The sequence below is a fragment of the Tupaia chinensis genome, unplaced genomic scaffold, assembly GCF_000334495.1.
Source record: "Tupaia chinensis unplaced genomic scaffold, TupChi_1.0 Scaffold000291_1, whole genome shotgun sequence".
Lineage (NCBI taxonomy): Eukaryota > Metazoa > Chordata > Mammalia > Scandentia > Tupaiidae > Tupaia > Tupaia belangeri.
In genome coordinates this window covers 1,267,769-1,282,510 of record NW_006159776.1, presented here as the reverse complement: position 1 = coordinate 1,282,510, position 14,742 = coordinate 1,267,769, and the positions used below count along the sequence as shown (strand labels likewise).

At 36.2% G+C, this 14,742-nt stretch overlaps 1 protein-coding gene across 7 annotated transcripts in view; it reads right to left on the bottom strand.

Moving 5' to 3' along the window:
- The window catches only part of FKTN (fukutin), an 80,662-nt gene extending 67,941 nt beyond the window's left edge, over positions 1-12,721 (bottom strand). For 2 of the 7 annotated variants that reach the window (XR_003549702.1, XM_027772672.1), the window contains exons 1-5: positions 12,100-12,720; positions 9,901-9,960; positions 6,551-6,754; positions 2,569-2,846; positions 766-898 (exon numbers count right to left, since the gene is read on the bottom strand). Coding sequence is in view for 6 of the 7 variants with exons in the window: in XM_027772672.1 (XP_027628473.1) it covers positions 766-898; positions 2,569-2,846; positions 6,551-6,754; positions 9,901-9,960; positions 12,100-12,204 (780 nt within the window). In the remaining variant the exon portion in view is untranslated. Of the gene's footprint in view, positions 1-765; positions 899-2,568; positions 2,847-6,550; positions 6,755-8,571; positions 8,663-9,900; positions 9,961-12,099 lie in introns of those variants that run through there. The other 5 variants (XM_027772671.1, XM_027772670.1, XM_027772669.1 and 2 more) reach the window with 4 other exon arrangements.
- Between the last annotated feature and the right edge of the window lie 2,021 nt (positions 12,722-14,742).

The following is a 14,742-nucleotide window of genomic DNA, read 5'->3' as shown; positions in this document are numbered from 1 at the left end:
AATACATCGCCCTTTATAAAGGTCATGGACTATCTTAACTGTAAGCAGAGGTCAGTTCTAAGGCTATTTATCAAAATCTATTTAAATAAAACAGCAAATAAACATCAATCTATTCATTTACGGCAGAAATAATTTGTTTTCTTTTTTTTTTTAAGTTTTTGGCACAGGACACGCGTGCTCACCAGAGACAGAGAGAGAGAATGTGAGAAATCACCCTCTGAGGGGATGGCCACACCACAATCCCTTCTCCTCTCAGGATTTTGGGCATGCATGTACACATGCCCAGTGTGAGTTTCAAGCTACCAGATCTGGATTCAAATAACAGTCTGCCAAGTGTGAGTCCAGCACCTTAACCATCATACCACCTGCCGGCCCCAAGAAATAGTTTCTATTAAATAGTTTCTGCAGTTCAAGCCCGGACCTGGTGGTTTGCTTTCTCACTTTCTCTCTCTCTCACTCTGTCCCTCTCTGGTCAAATTAAAATAAATAAATAAACAAATAGATAAATAAAGTTAAATAAAATAATTCTAAAAAAAGAAACAAGATTTCTACATTACATATATAGGAATCTTAAAACAAAAAAGAAAAAAAATAGTTTCTTAATTTGTAACCTACTTTTTTGGAAAAAAATGAAGATACGCTAAAAGAAAATAGATGAATGAAAAAAATGTTTAGTTTCCGTAAGACTTTTCATTTTCTCCTCAGAATATTAAAAATAAACACATTTCCTTATTTTTAAAAGTACATTACTTGGTTGTTTCTAACCTGAAAAAATGCTCGAGCTTCTTTATACCTACACTCAATAAACCTAGAGTGTGGTATTTCTTCTAGAAAGTGCGTTAGATCTTTTGGAATGAGAACTTCTACTCCATCAACAGTAACTTGCTGTAACTCTGGCCTGAAAACAAAAGTTAAGCTTTATTACATAGATTTAACCTAGAATACTAGGTTTCTTTAAAACATCAAACATTTGCAAGATACCTAAATAGCAAGGATATTTTCTTCTGTTAAGTCAGGTAACAATTAGCAAATTTATTAAGAACTTGGAAAGAAAATTTGACATAATTTAGCATTTGAATTTAAATATTTTGGTTAATGTATTTAAAAATATTTTCACATTTGTTCATGTTTACTTTGGCATTTTAAGCAGAAAGAAAAGCTAAGTAACAAAATTTTAAACTACCAATTACTTTTTAGAGAAGTAAATTTTTTTTTTTTGGGGGGGAGAGGTTTTTGCTATAGGTCGCGTGCGCTCTCCACAAAGACAGAGAGACAGAGAGACAGAGAGCTAGAAAGTGAGAAATCACCCCCCAGGGGGGGATGGTCACACCACAATCCCTTCTCCTCCATTCTCCTCTCAGGATCTTGGGCACGCACGCACACACACCCAGTGTGAGTTTAAGCCACCAGGTCCGGGACTCGAACTACAGTCTACTACATGGGAGTTCAGTGACATAGCCATTATGCTAACTGCTAGTCCCAGAAGAAAATGTTTTTAACCTTTAACACACATGAGAATATTACAATAGCCTGAGAGCCTCATCAAGGGGCAAAATGGTAATCTGGGAATTGGTATTATGTATTTTTGACCCCATATTTTACAAATATTCTTTGAGGATTTTCCATTCCAAAATTATACAATGTAAAGATGCTTTTTATCACACACAATGTACAAGGTTCCAGTTCTGAATATTTTCTGTTGTTTCTCAAATAATATGATTTTAAGTATTAATAAGAAGGCAAGAATAACATACTGTTTTTTTAAAAAAAGATTTATTTATTGTAAATTTTATTTATTATCATTATTCCTCAATTTTGACCAGAGAAACAGACAGAGAGAAAGGGGGAGTGAGAAAGTAAGCTGCCAGGTTTGGGACTCGAACCGTGGTCAGCCATGTGGGGGTCTAGCGCCTCAACCACCACGTCACCTGCTGGTCCCTATGCAAGTGTTTATAAATTTACTTATCCTTTGGTTGTTGAAGGACATGTGGGCTGCTTCTAATTTGGGGGGCATTAAAAACAGTGCTAGACCTACTTGCAGTAGGACAAGCTGTAAAAGGTACTATTGTATGATGCTTGAAACCATATAGGAAAGCTCCTGGTTTGTATCTCAGATTTATCAGAACACATCAGGCACACCCAAAGATGCACCCGTAATCTTGGCTGGCTGCAGGGTTTAGGGGAGGGTTGTGACATGAAAACTTTGTCAATTGTGCTCATCTCTCTTCCTGCCTCTCCAATGAAAGAAAAACAAAGAATAAAGAAGTCGAGGTAATAGTTTGGTGGTAACACATCTAGACCTACATGGGAAGGTCTCTTGGTTCATGCCGTGTGTATGTGTGTGTCCAAAATCCAGTTGGGGTGGATCGTGGCATAGGGACCCTATTGGGATGCCTGCCTCTTTCTCTGTCTTTCTCATAGAACAAATAAACAAACTTGAAAAAAAAAACTTTATTATGAACATTTATATAAATTACATACCAGATTTAATTACTAAATGTAAAAAGAAAAAGTGCAAGAATTCATGACTGGAGAATACTCATCAGACATTTCTGATGCTGAACTTACCTGTCAAAAGCTCCAGGATAATGACCAAACTGTAATTTTCGAAAAGGAACAAATTTTCTGTCAATGTGCCCTTTGAGTCGCAGATGGCCATGCCAGAGGTAGTTGCCACTCCTTTCATGAAAGACCACCACGTGAATGGCATGAGTGGCCAATTTGCAGATATAGTGCAGGGGGATTTCAGTCCCAGAAAGTGAGTCTATCCCATCTAGCCGGGGATCTTTGCTCTCAATCTTTAGGCACTGAAATCCCATATTCTCAGCTACCCGAAACCAGCCTTCCTACAAACAAAGAAACATCAAGTTTAACTATTTAAAAACAAATACTAGTAATAAAACTAACTTACATTGGATTGAGTCATTTTCATGTGAATTTGCTCTCTGTAGAATACAAAGGATGGTGGCAAAAAGAGAAGTTATGCAGCACAAGAAGATATGTCCAAAAACTGTCTTCATGAAAATTAAGACAAATTTCTTCCTTGGAATGAGAATGTTCATTTTAGTATACACTGATTAGTTTCTATAAAGTGAATGTTAATATAAGGAGAACAATTAAAATCAAACTTGTGGAGCCAGTGAGGAGTGGTGTGGTGGATAATGGTGCTGAACTCCTACATGGCTGACAGCAGTTTGAGTCCCAGACCTGGTGGCTTGCTTCCTCACTTTCTCTCTCTCTCTCTCTCTTTCTCTCTGTTAAAAGAAAAAAAAGAAAGAAAGAAAGTTAAATAGCATATTCTTTTATTATTATTATTACTTTTAACATGAATTTTGCCAGAGAAAGAGAGAGAGAGAGAGAGGGTCATCAGGTCCAGGACTTGAACCATGGTCGGCCATTGGGAATTCCAGTGCCTTAGCCACACCACCTGCTGGCCCCAATAAAATCATTCTTTAAGAATAAAGAAAGAAATATTTCAAGTCCTGGACCTGATGGCTTGATTTCTCACTTTGCTTCTCTCTCTTTTTCTCTCTCTGGTGAGTGCATGTGCCCTGTAGCAAATTACAAAATAATAATAAATAAAATTTTAAAAAATTATTTAAAAAATTAAATTTGTAACTCTAATAATCTTTATCTTCAATTACTTTTAACTTCTAATAATTTAACTTCTAATTTAATTTAATGAATTCAGTTTCTAATAACCTTTATCTCCAAAAATATTTTTCAAAAGTAGCTCTTTTATCTCATAGTTTATATCCCAAAACCTTAAAATGCTACCATAATGGAACCTCATCACAATACAAATTATTAGAAAATAGACTGAAACATACTATATGACAAAGTACATCTTTTAACATAATTAGTTACAGCAAAAATTTATTGAATAAAATTAACCTAAATTCTAATCCTAATTTCAACAACTAGCATTATAAATGGTAAACAGTATTATTAAAAACACCTTACATTTGAATAGGATTTTACAATTTCCAAAGAACTGTTCTATACATAATAGGTTGAGTATACAAAAATCCAAAATACTCCAAAATTCAAAACTTTTTGAGTGTCAATGTGATGTTTTTTGTTTTTTTAAAAAAATTATTTATTTACTTTTATTCATTCATTTTATTTTTAATTTGACCAGAGAGATACATATATATAGAGAGAAAGCGGGAAAGTGAGAAAGCAAGCCACCAGGTCCAGGACTAGAACCATGGTCAGCCATGTGGGAGTGTCCAGCACCTTTACCACCACACCACCTGCTGGTCCCTCAATGTGATGTTTTAAGTGAAAAATTACACATCTGCTTTCATGTGACAGTCACAGTCAAAATGTTGAAATACCAGGCCAGTAGGTGGCATGGTTAAGGCACTGGGCTCCCACATGGCCAACTGTGGTTTGAGTCCCGGACCTGGCAGCTTGTTTTCTCACTTCCTCTCTCTCTTTGCCTCTCTCTAGTGAGTATATATGCCCTGTAGCAAATTTTAAAAAAATAATAATAATTAATAAAATTAAATAATTCTTTAAAAATGTTGAAATACAAAAATATTGTGTAAAATTACCTTCGGGTTATGTATATATGATGTATATAAAATATAAATGAATTTCATGTTTAGACTTGGGTCCTCTCCCCCAAGGTATCTCATTATATATCTGCAAATATTTCAAAATCTGAAACATTTCAGTTCCAAGTATTTGTTTTGTTTTGCTTTTAAATAATTATTTTTTTAATTTAATTTTATTTATGATGATAATGATGATTTTCGAGTTTGATCAGTGAGAGACAGAAAGAAAGTAAGCCACCAGGTCTGGGACTTGAACTGCAGTCGGTCACGTGGGAATCCAGCGTCTTTAACCACCATGTGACCTATCAGCCCCCAAGCATTTTGGATAAGGGATACGCAACCTGTATTGTATCTGCATGTGGCACCTACCCTTTAAAGGAAGTAGGAGAGTTATTACAGATAAGGAAACAGACATGTAACTCGGGTTTCTTGTCTAAAGAAAGAAAACTGATAGAACGCAAAGCTACCCTAAGTATTTAGGTCTTCTCCAACCAAATGTGAGGGCCTTCTCACTACAGGACACTACCTCTATAATTTATATTTATATAATATGTACACAAGTTATTCACGTTATCTTATTTGATACAGAAACTATGTAAGGTTAAGCTACAAGTTAAGAAAAATAAAGCTCTAAATTTTAATACCAAACACAAAGGTTATTAAATAATAGAGTGGTATCTTAAAGTTTTTCCTCACTGGCCATGGTATTTATAAACATTTTTCAGTTTTATGCACATCACTTACTGTCTTTCAATGTTATCATGTAAAGTAGTTATACCCTCATCTACACTCTCATCTCACACACACAGACTTTTGTCATATTAGTTACTGTATTATTTTTTACTTGTTTAAATAAACTCCATTAATAGACTTAAAGTTTCACAACTAGAGGACTCAAGAGAATGTCTAGTATCCAGTAGGTGCTCAACAAGTAGTTGTTGTTTATATTGTTAAATGAGAGAAAATGATCGTTCTGACAGAGAATGCTAATTAGTACCAATAACAAGTATCTTCTCCTATTTGGATATAGAGTTAAATTGTGTTCTGATAAATGAAATATAGATAGAAGTATTAGGGATAGGACCCCTTCCAGGCCTGGCTTTTTAATATCCCAAAAGATCTTCAATGTTCTCTTCCTTCCATCTTGCATGTATGAAAGCATTGTAACCATTAAGCAGGATGGAAATATAAGTTCAAATTTTTGTATACGTACGCCCAAGAAATAATTCACTTGAGTATCATATAAGTACTGTGTACTTACAAAATGAGAAAAACAGTGCTGTAAATTAAGGAAACTATGCTTACCTATACTTTATGTGATATATACTGAAAATTCATCACACAATCCCTTCCTATTTGCCTGCCTACACTAATAGAGATGCCAACAGTCTTGTTCGCCTCCCATACAACTAGAAGACGTGTGATTATAGTTCTAGGCAGTGAGACATAAATAACAGTTTACTAGAAATTCCTTGAAAAAATTTCCCTTCAGAAGACGGATGTGTATTATTATTCCTTCCTCTCATCTTCTTGTCTCCCCCATTGCTTTAGTCACTATTAATTGTGTTCTTTTATAGTAAAAAATGTTTCTGGTGCAAAATATTTTGAAAAATTCTTTAAATACTTTATATCTATCTATCTATTGATCAATCTATCTGTTGTTGCTGCTGTTGTTTTTGCCTGATCAATCTATCTATCTGTTGTTGCTGCTGTTGTTTTTGCCATAGGCCATGTATGCTTGCCAGAGACAGAGAGAGGGAAAAAGAAATGTCCCCCGAGGTGATGGCCACACTGCACATACAATCACATGCTTGGCATGATTTTCAAGCCCCCACACTCCAACCACAGTTGGCCATATGGGAATCCAGCGCCTTAACCACCACATGCCACCTGCAGGCTCCAATATTTTATATTTTAAACTGGATAAATTCCATACTATTTGATAAAAGAAGACATGTATTCCATTATCTGAAAGTAAACCATCTTACCTCATTTTTCCACAGGTGATACTGTAGTGCAAACGCAGTGAAGTCTCTTGGAACACAGAAAAACTTGCATTCTGAAGTGGAGCCATGAGAAGCATTTTTGATTTGTTCGAAGTTTTTATTAATCAATTCCAGAATCAAAGGATCAATAAGGAACACTGGCACATTTTGGCTGGATGTTAGCATAATAAATTTTTTAACTGCACGCTATTTAGAGAAGAAAAGAACTCCCTTAATTCCACTAAACCAATACAACAACCATTTTAATTAAGTTGTTATTTATATTAATTCTATAAGACATTATATAGTATTTATATTAATTCTATAAGAATTTATATATTATTTACTTACTAGGCACCATGCTTATCACGATGCTAAAAAAAATCAGTAATACACAGTCCCTGCTCTCAAAAAACATACAGTCTTCTAAGGAAATGAACAAATATTTACAACACAAGGTGAAATATGCTATAATAAAAATATACAGAACATACCATAAAAATACCGATCAAGGCCATCCCAGTGGTTTAGTGGTTACAGGAGCCAGATACCACATAGCTGGTCACAATTCAGATTCCAGCCCTAGTAGCTTAAAAAACATGCCAGGCATATGTGCATACATGTTCCAAATCTCAACAGGATGGAGAAATGGAGAATAGATTGTGGAATAACCATTCCCCATTAGGGGATGTTTTCTCTCTCTCTGTTTCTCTCTAGTGCATGTGTCCTCTAGCAATTAAAAAAAAAAAAAAAAAGAATATAAACCAGTATGCTACAAATTAACTATAAGTCAAAAAAGTTTAAAAAGTACATAATCTAAAATTTATTTTTAAAAAGGAGATACAGTATATATTTGGCTAGTTCCCCTTACCTTCTTTTTTCTTTTTGGAGAGGTTTTTGCTATAGGGCATATGCGCTCGCCAGAAAGACAGAGATAGAAACAGAAAGCGAGAAATTGTCCCCCAGGGAGGATGGCCACTCCACAATCCCTTCTCCTTCATTATCCTTTCGGGATCTTGGGCACGCAAGAACACGCGCCCAGTGTGAGTTTTAAGCCATCGGGTCCGAGACTCAACCCGTGGTCGACTACATGGGAGTCCAGCGACATAACATTACGCTGCTAGTCACCCCTCACCTTTTTTTTTAATGCCAATGTGCCTGCATGAGACAGAAAGAGAAGGAGAGGGAGAGATATGGAGAGAGATATTGAAAGAGAAAGTACCCTTAACAGGACCTGGTCATGCCAACATTCCTTTTCCTCAATCCTATTAGGATCCTAGGTATACACACATGTGCCCAGTATTTTTTTCAAGCCACCAGAACAAGGACTCAAATCGTGGTCAGCTATGTGGAATCCATCTCTGTTTGCACAGGGCTCAACCGCTGTACTATGGGGCCATCCCTTTTCTCTAATCTTAGAGGGAAAACATGTTAGATACATTTTTGTTTCTGATCATTAATTTTCCCTTTTTTTTATTCGAAATTTTTTCTCAAGTTTATTTACTTAGTTCGTGAGTGAAAGAGACAGAGGTACAACACCCGTAATAAGACCAACCCACAGCTTCAGATAGCCCAGATCGTGAGCATACATGTGCCCAGCACACTCAGGAGGTCTCCAGATACAAACCAGCAACTTTCCATATGAGTCAGCTTCGCAGTGTTGTGTTTAACTCCTTTGCCACTGTCGGGCCCCCAATTTCCCTTTATTCATAGTTTAATTCTGATTCATATATTTATTCATTCGGGGAAGCACCATAGCTTGGTGAATGAACTAACTTTAATCTAAGTGATGAGAATAACATGTACTAATTTTTCAAGGTTTCTATAAACCTAAATGAGATACTGCACATAAAGTCCTTGGCATAGGGCCTGCTCCTTCCCTGCCACTACCTATGTGAGCCCCCGCTCACTTTCCTCAAGGTAGCTATTATCACTGTCATCATTCAGTAAGTGTTTGTGAAGTATATAAATGACTGAATTAAATGAACATAGTAACTGAGGCCTTTCTTGCTCATTGTACATACCCACTGTGTGCTATCAAATCCAGTTCGACTTCCTTTGGATTTTGATAAACCAGTTCCATTCTAGGAAGATAAGAAAAGAACATTTTAGTAAATTCAAAGCCCAGCACACAACATTACTTCTAGGGTAAGCATGAGATTTAAACTGCATAAACTACTTTGTAGTCATTAAGAAGCATTACCCAAATATCCATTTTCATATAACCCTAAGTTAATTCTACAATCTTTCAGTACAATAACCCAGATGGAAAATGCTGATATATTACAGTTATTTAAGTTATTGGATGCTGTTATATTTTGGTAAGTTAATTAAGTTATTAAACAGTAAAGCATATGTGGCTAACATCTCTGAACCAGTGAACAGCAAACTCTGTGCTATCGCTTCAGAATTAGGATTTATCTGTTTAGTTCCATATCCCTACCTTGACTGATCTCCATACACCAAGTTAATGTTTGTAGATCTTGCCAAATGACAACCCAGTATAATATTTATGTGACACTCCTAAGTGTCAGGTACTGTGTTTCACCCTTCCAATGTGAATTATATATTCTTATCACGGTGAGCCTACAACGTAGGCATTATTTTTTCTGTTTTGCAGACCACTCCAGTACCTACACTTTTCCTTACATACATCATAATCGCAAATGTTGAGGTTTTAAATTATATATATATATATATATATCTTTTTATAATATCTATGGGGCCATCCCTTTTCTCTAATCTTAGAGGGAAAACATGTTAGATACATTTTTGTTTCTGATCATTAATTTTCCCTTTTTTTTATTCGAAATTTTTTCTCAAGTTTATTTACTTAGTTCGTGAGTGAAAGAGACAGAGGTACAGCACCCGTAATAAGACCAACCCACAGCTTCAGATAGCCCAGATCGTGAGCATACATGTGCCCAGCACACTCAGGAGGTCTCCAGATACAAACCAGCAACTTTCCATATGAGTCAGCTTCGCAGTGTTGTGTTTAACTCCTTTGCCACTGTCGGGCCCCCAATTTCCCTTTATTCATAGTTTAATTCTGATTCATATATTTATTCATTCGGGGAAGCACCATAGCTTGGTGAATGAACTAACTTTAATCTAAGTGATGAGAATAACATGTACTAATTTTTCAAGGTTTCTATAAACCTAAATGAGATACTGCACATAAAGTCCTTGGCATAGGGCCTGCTCCTTCCCTGCCACTACCTATGTGAGCCCCCGCTCACTTTCCTCAAGGTAGCTATTATCACTGTCATCATTCAGTAAGTGTTTGTGAAGTATATAAATGACTGAATTAAATGAACATAGTAACTGAGGCCTTTCTTGCTCATTGTACATACCCACTGTGTGCTATCAAATCCAGTTCGACTTCCTTTGGATTTTGATAAACCAGTTCCATTCTAGGAAGATAAGAAAAGAACATTTTAGTAAATTCAAAGCCCAGCACACAACATTACTTCTAGGGTAAGCATGAGATTTAAACTGCATAAACTACTTTGTAGTCATTAAGAAGCATTACCCAAATATCCATTTTCATATAACCCTAAGTTAATTCTACAATCTTTCAGTACAATAACCCAGATGGAAAATGCTGATATATTACAGTTATTTAAGTTATTGGATGCTGTTATATTTTGGTAAGTTAATTAAGTTATTAAACAGTAAAGCATATGTGGCTAACATCTCTGAACCAGTGAACAGCAAACTCTGTGCTATCGCTTCAGAATTAGGATTTATCTGTTTAGTTCCATATCCCTACCTTGACTGATCTCCATACACCAAGTTAATGTTTGTAGATCTTGCCAAATGACAACCCAGTATAATATTTATGTGACACTCCTAAGTGTCAGGTACTGTGTTTCACCCTTCCAATGTGAATTATATATTCTTATCACGGTGAGCCTACAACGTAGGCATTATTTTTTCTGTTTTGCAGACCACTCCAGTACCTACACTCTTCCTTACATACATCATAATCGCAAATGTTGAGGTTTTAAATTATATACCTTTTTATAATATTAAAGTATGGAGATCCAGAAAAAGAAAAACATTATTGGCTTTTTGGTTTTTGTTCTTTAATTTTTGCCAGAGAAAGCAAACTGCTAGGTCTGGGACTTGAACTGCAGTAAACTATGTGGGAGTCCAGCGTCTCAACCACACCACCAGTTAGCCCCTGAATACATTCTTTATCTCTAAGTTATACATAAGAGGATGCTTAAGAATAACTAGAGTAGCCTCCCCTAAAAACAAAATGTGCTCTTCTAAAAAGAAAACGCATCTCCCCACTTAAATGTACACTCAAGTGCGGAGACTCAAGTCATCTCTGTATCAGTAATACCTAGAATAGTGCTTGGTAATTAGCAAATGCCTAATAAAGGTTTGTCCATGGAGGAAGAGATGGATATATCGGGTTGTCAGAAAAGTCATGACATATTTTTCTATGCAAAAACATGGGAAGACTTTTCTGACAACTCTCTCTATACATATATATACACATATATATATATAGAGAGAACTTAGCCGTATTTCAAAAGCTTCCACATATCTTCACATGTACTGGAAGTAGATGCATATAATCTGCTTTCCCTGCTTTCCTTACAGATGAACTGCTGTGTTCTCATCTAAGGTCAACATTCCCATTTACTGGATCCCTCACTCCAGTCTCTTTCTCTGCTGGATGACTCCTATCAGGATGCAAACATGGTATTATTTTTCCCATCATATATAAAACAAAACAAACAGAAACCTCTCAACTCCCATTTTCCTAACAATTTCTGGTCCCCCTTTATAGCAAAACTCCTAAGGAGCTGTCTCTTTCCTTACCTCCAATTCCTCTCTCCCCATGAACTCATTTGGGTTTAAATTCACTGTCAAGCATTCATCAAAATCACAATGACTTCTACACTGCTAAATCCAATGCCTATTATTAGTCCTTATCTTATTTAACCTATGCAGAATTGTTAATAACTTCTGCTTCAACTGAAACACTTCATTTGGGTGGCTCTCAGAATCCCCATAAATCTGCTTTCCTGCTATTTCTCTGTGGTAACTCCTCAGTCTCACTTGCTGGTTCTTTCCACCTTTTTGATGTGTTGGGGGGTCCCAAAGCTCAGATTTTCAAACTTCCTCTCTTTTTGAAATGTGTTTACTTCCTTGATCTCTCATCTAGTTTTATGGCTTTAAATACTATCTATATGCCAATAATTGTTGTGATATTCTATCAAAATTAGTTATCATTGTATCCATTTAAATGAGAGGCAATTTGTTTTGCAGAACACTTTTTACTTAACTATATCAGAAAATTTCAACAGACCAAACATCCCTACGACTTGGGATCTTTGACTTCAGTGTGCTGTTACACTGGCATTTAACTGCAATTTTTAATTGTTTGTCACATTCCATAAAGATGAGACTCTCAACAAGAAATGTTTCTTTAAGTTGGAAAAGCTGTGATTAACTTTTGTATTGCAAAGGAGAAATGTGTTAGGAAAAATACAGCTAAAATGAAGTCTAAGGATGAGAAAGGAGAAAAAAAATACCTTTGTTGATAAGTAGTACTTATAGTAGTACAATTGAAAGAGCAGAAACGCAGAACTTGCCAACGTTAAAAGGCCCAAAATCACGTTCTTATTGATTCTACTCATTAGTCTGTGGTGCTCTCTTGGTTTTCTTCTGAAAGTGACCCAATTGTCTTCACCATTTTGGATAAGCAGATACTCTTGTTTTCTGTGAACCAAAAGATATTTCTAAAGAGACAAAAACAATTTTTTAATTTTTCACTTCTAACAACCAGCAACAGAACAAAGAAAAAGCTCCATAGAATATTCTTTGATCCCATAATTTCCTAACTAAAGAAATAATAGGATCTGAGCCCAAAGATGAAGAAATAAGAAAATGTTTAGCATGTGTCATCCTTTACAATTGCAAATAACGGAAAACATAAAGAGGATATTTATAAAAACTGATTAATAGAGACGAGGGGAGGCAGAGCTTGTCCTCCAGAGTTTCTGATTCAATAGATCTGAGATCTCTGAATTTGATTTGACAAGTTGCCAAGTGGTACTGCTGCTGCTGACCATACTCAGAACCACTTTTACAGAAGAAAGTGAGCCCTGGTAGCACAGTGATTGAGGGAGCTGGATCCCACATGGTCAACCATAGTTTGAGTCTCAGCCCTCGCAGCTTGAAAAGCATGCTGGCATGTGTAAGTGCATGCCCAAAATATTGCTGTGAAAAAAATAGAGGAAAAAAGATTGCAATATGACCACACGCCATTGGGGGTTGCTTTCTCTTAGTTTCTCTCCATGTTTCCCTCTATCTAGTGAATGCATGTGCCTTCTCATACTTCTCATCAAGGGGGGAAAAAGAGAAGTAAAATATATAAGAAATAAGAGATGGAAAATTATCTGTTGAAAAGAACATATATGGTAATCTTTGAGCCAATATGCAGTGTATTCTGGATGGAAAAACTCATTTTGTATGCTTTGAGCCAATATGCAGTGTATTCTGGATGGAAAAACTCATTTCGTATGCTGCAATGATATACAGTGAATGAGTGCAAAATAAATAAATTTAAAATAAAAATAAATAAAAGGCAGACACCAAAGCCAAATGAAGCTTTAGCCTGGCCAGCTGTGTCCACCTTCGTATGGAGTACACCAAGGGGGCGCTTCAGTATATACGGCTCCAACTGAACTGAGAGATGAACCCGGGAGTTGGGGGGAGCACCAGAAGAGAGATGGAATTCAATCACATTACTCTCCCTATAAAGCCGCTGGAGCTCCGCACTGCCCACGGAACTCCATGCTCCTGCACAGGGCGCAAGGCCCTTTCCAGGAGGCACCCGTGTAGCTCCCACGACAGTCCTGCCATCCTTCCCCGTGACCTCGTGCCTTCAGCCACTACCGCGGTTCCCATTTACTGGATCCCTCACTCCAGTCTCTTTCTCTGCTGGATGACTCCTATCAGGATGCAAACATGGTATTATTTTTCCCATCATATATAAAACAAAACAAACAGAAACCTCTCAACTCCCATTTTCCTAACAATTTCTGGTCCCCCTTTATAGCAAAACTCCTAAGGAGCTGTCTCTTTCCTTACCTCCAATTCCTCTCTCCCCATGAACTCATTTGGGTTTAAATTCACTGTCAAGCATTCATCAAAATCACAATGACTTCTACACTGCTAAATCCAATGCCTATTATTAGTCCTTATCTTATTTAACCTATGCAGAATTGTTAATAACTTCTGCTTCAACTGAAACACTTCATTTGGGTGGCTCTCAGAATCCCCATAAATCTGCTTTCCTGCTATTTCTCTGTGGTAACTCCTCAGTCTCACTTGCTGGTTCTTTCCACCTTTTTGATGTGTTGGGGGGTCCCAAAGCTCAGATTTTCAAACTTCCTCTCTTTTTGAAATGTGTTTACTTCCTTGATCTCTCATCTAGTTTTATGGCTTTAAATACTATCTATATGCCAATAATTGTTGTGATATTCTATCAAAATTAGTTATCATTGTATCCATTTAAATGAGAGGCAATTTGTTTTGCAGAACACTTTTTACTTAACTATATCAGAAAATTTCAACAGACCAAACATCCCTACGACTTGGGATCTTTGACTTCAGTGTGCTGTTACACTGGCATTTAACTGCAATTTTTAATTGTTTGTCACATTCCATAAAGATGAGACTCTCAACAAGAAATGTTTCTTTAAGTTGGAAAAGCTGTGATTAACTTTTGTATTGCAAAGGAGAAATGTGTTAGGAAAAATACAGCTAAAATGAAGTCTAAGGATGAGAAAGGAGAAAAAAAATACCTTTGTTGATAAGTAGTACTTATAGTAGTACAATTGAAAGAGCAGAAACGCAGAACTTGCCAACGTTAAAAGGCCCAAAATCACGTTCTTATTGATTCTACTCATTAGTCTGTGGTGCTCTCTTGGTTTTCTTCTGAAAGTGACCCAATTGTCTTCACCATTTTGGATAAGCAGATACTCTTGTTTTCTGTGAACCAAAAGATATTTCTAAAGAGACAAAAACAATTTTTTAATTTTTCACTTCTAACAACCAGCAACAGAACAAAGAAAAAGCTCCATAGAATATTCTTTGATCCCATAATTTCCTAACTAAAGAAATAATAGGATCTGAGCCCAAAGATGAAGAAATAAGAAAATGTTTAGCAT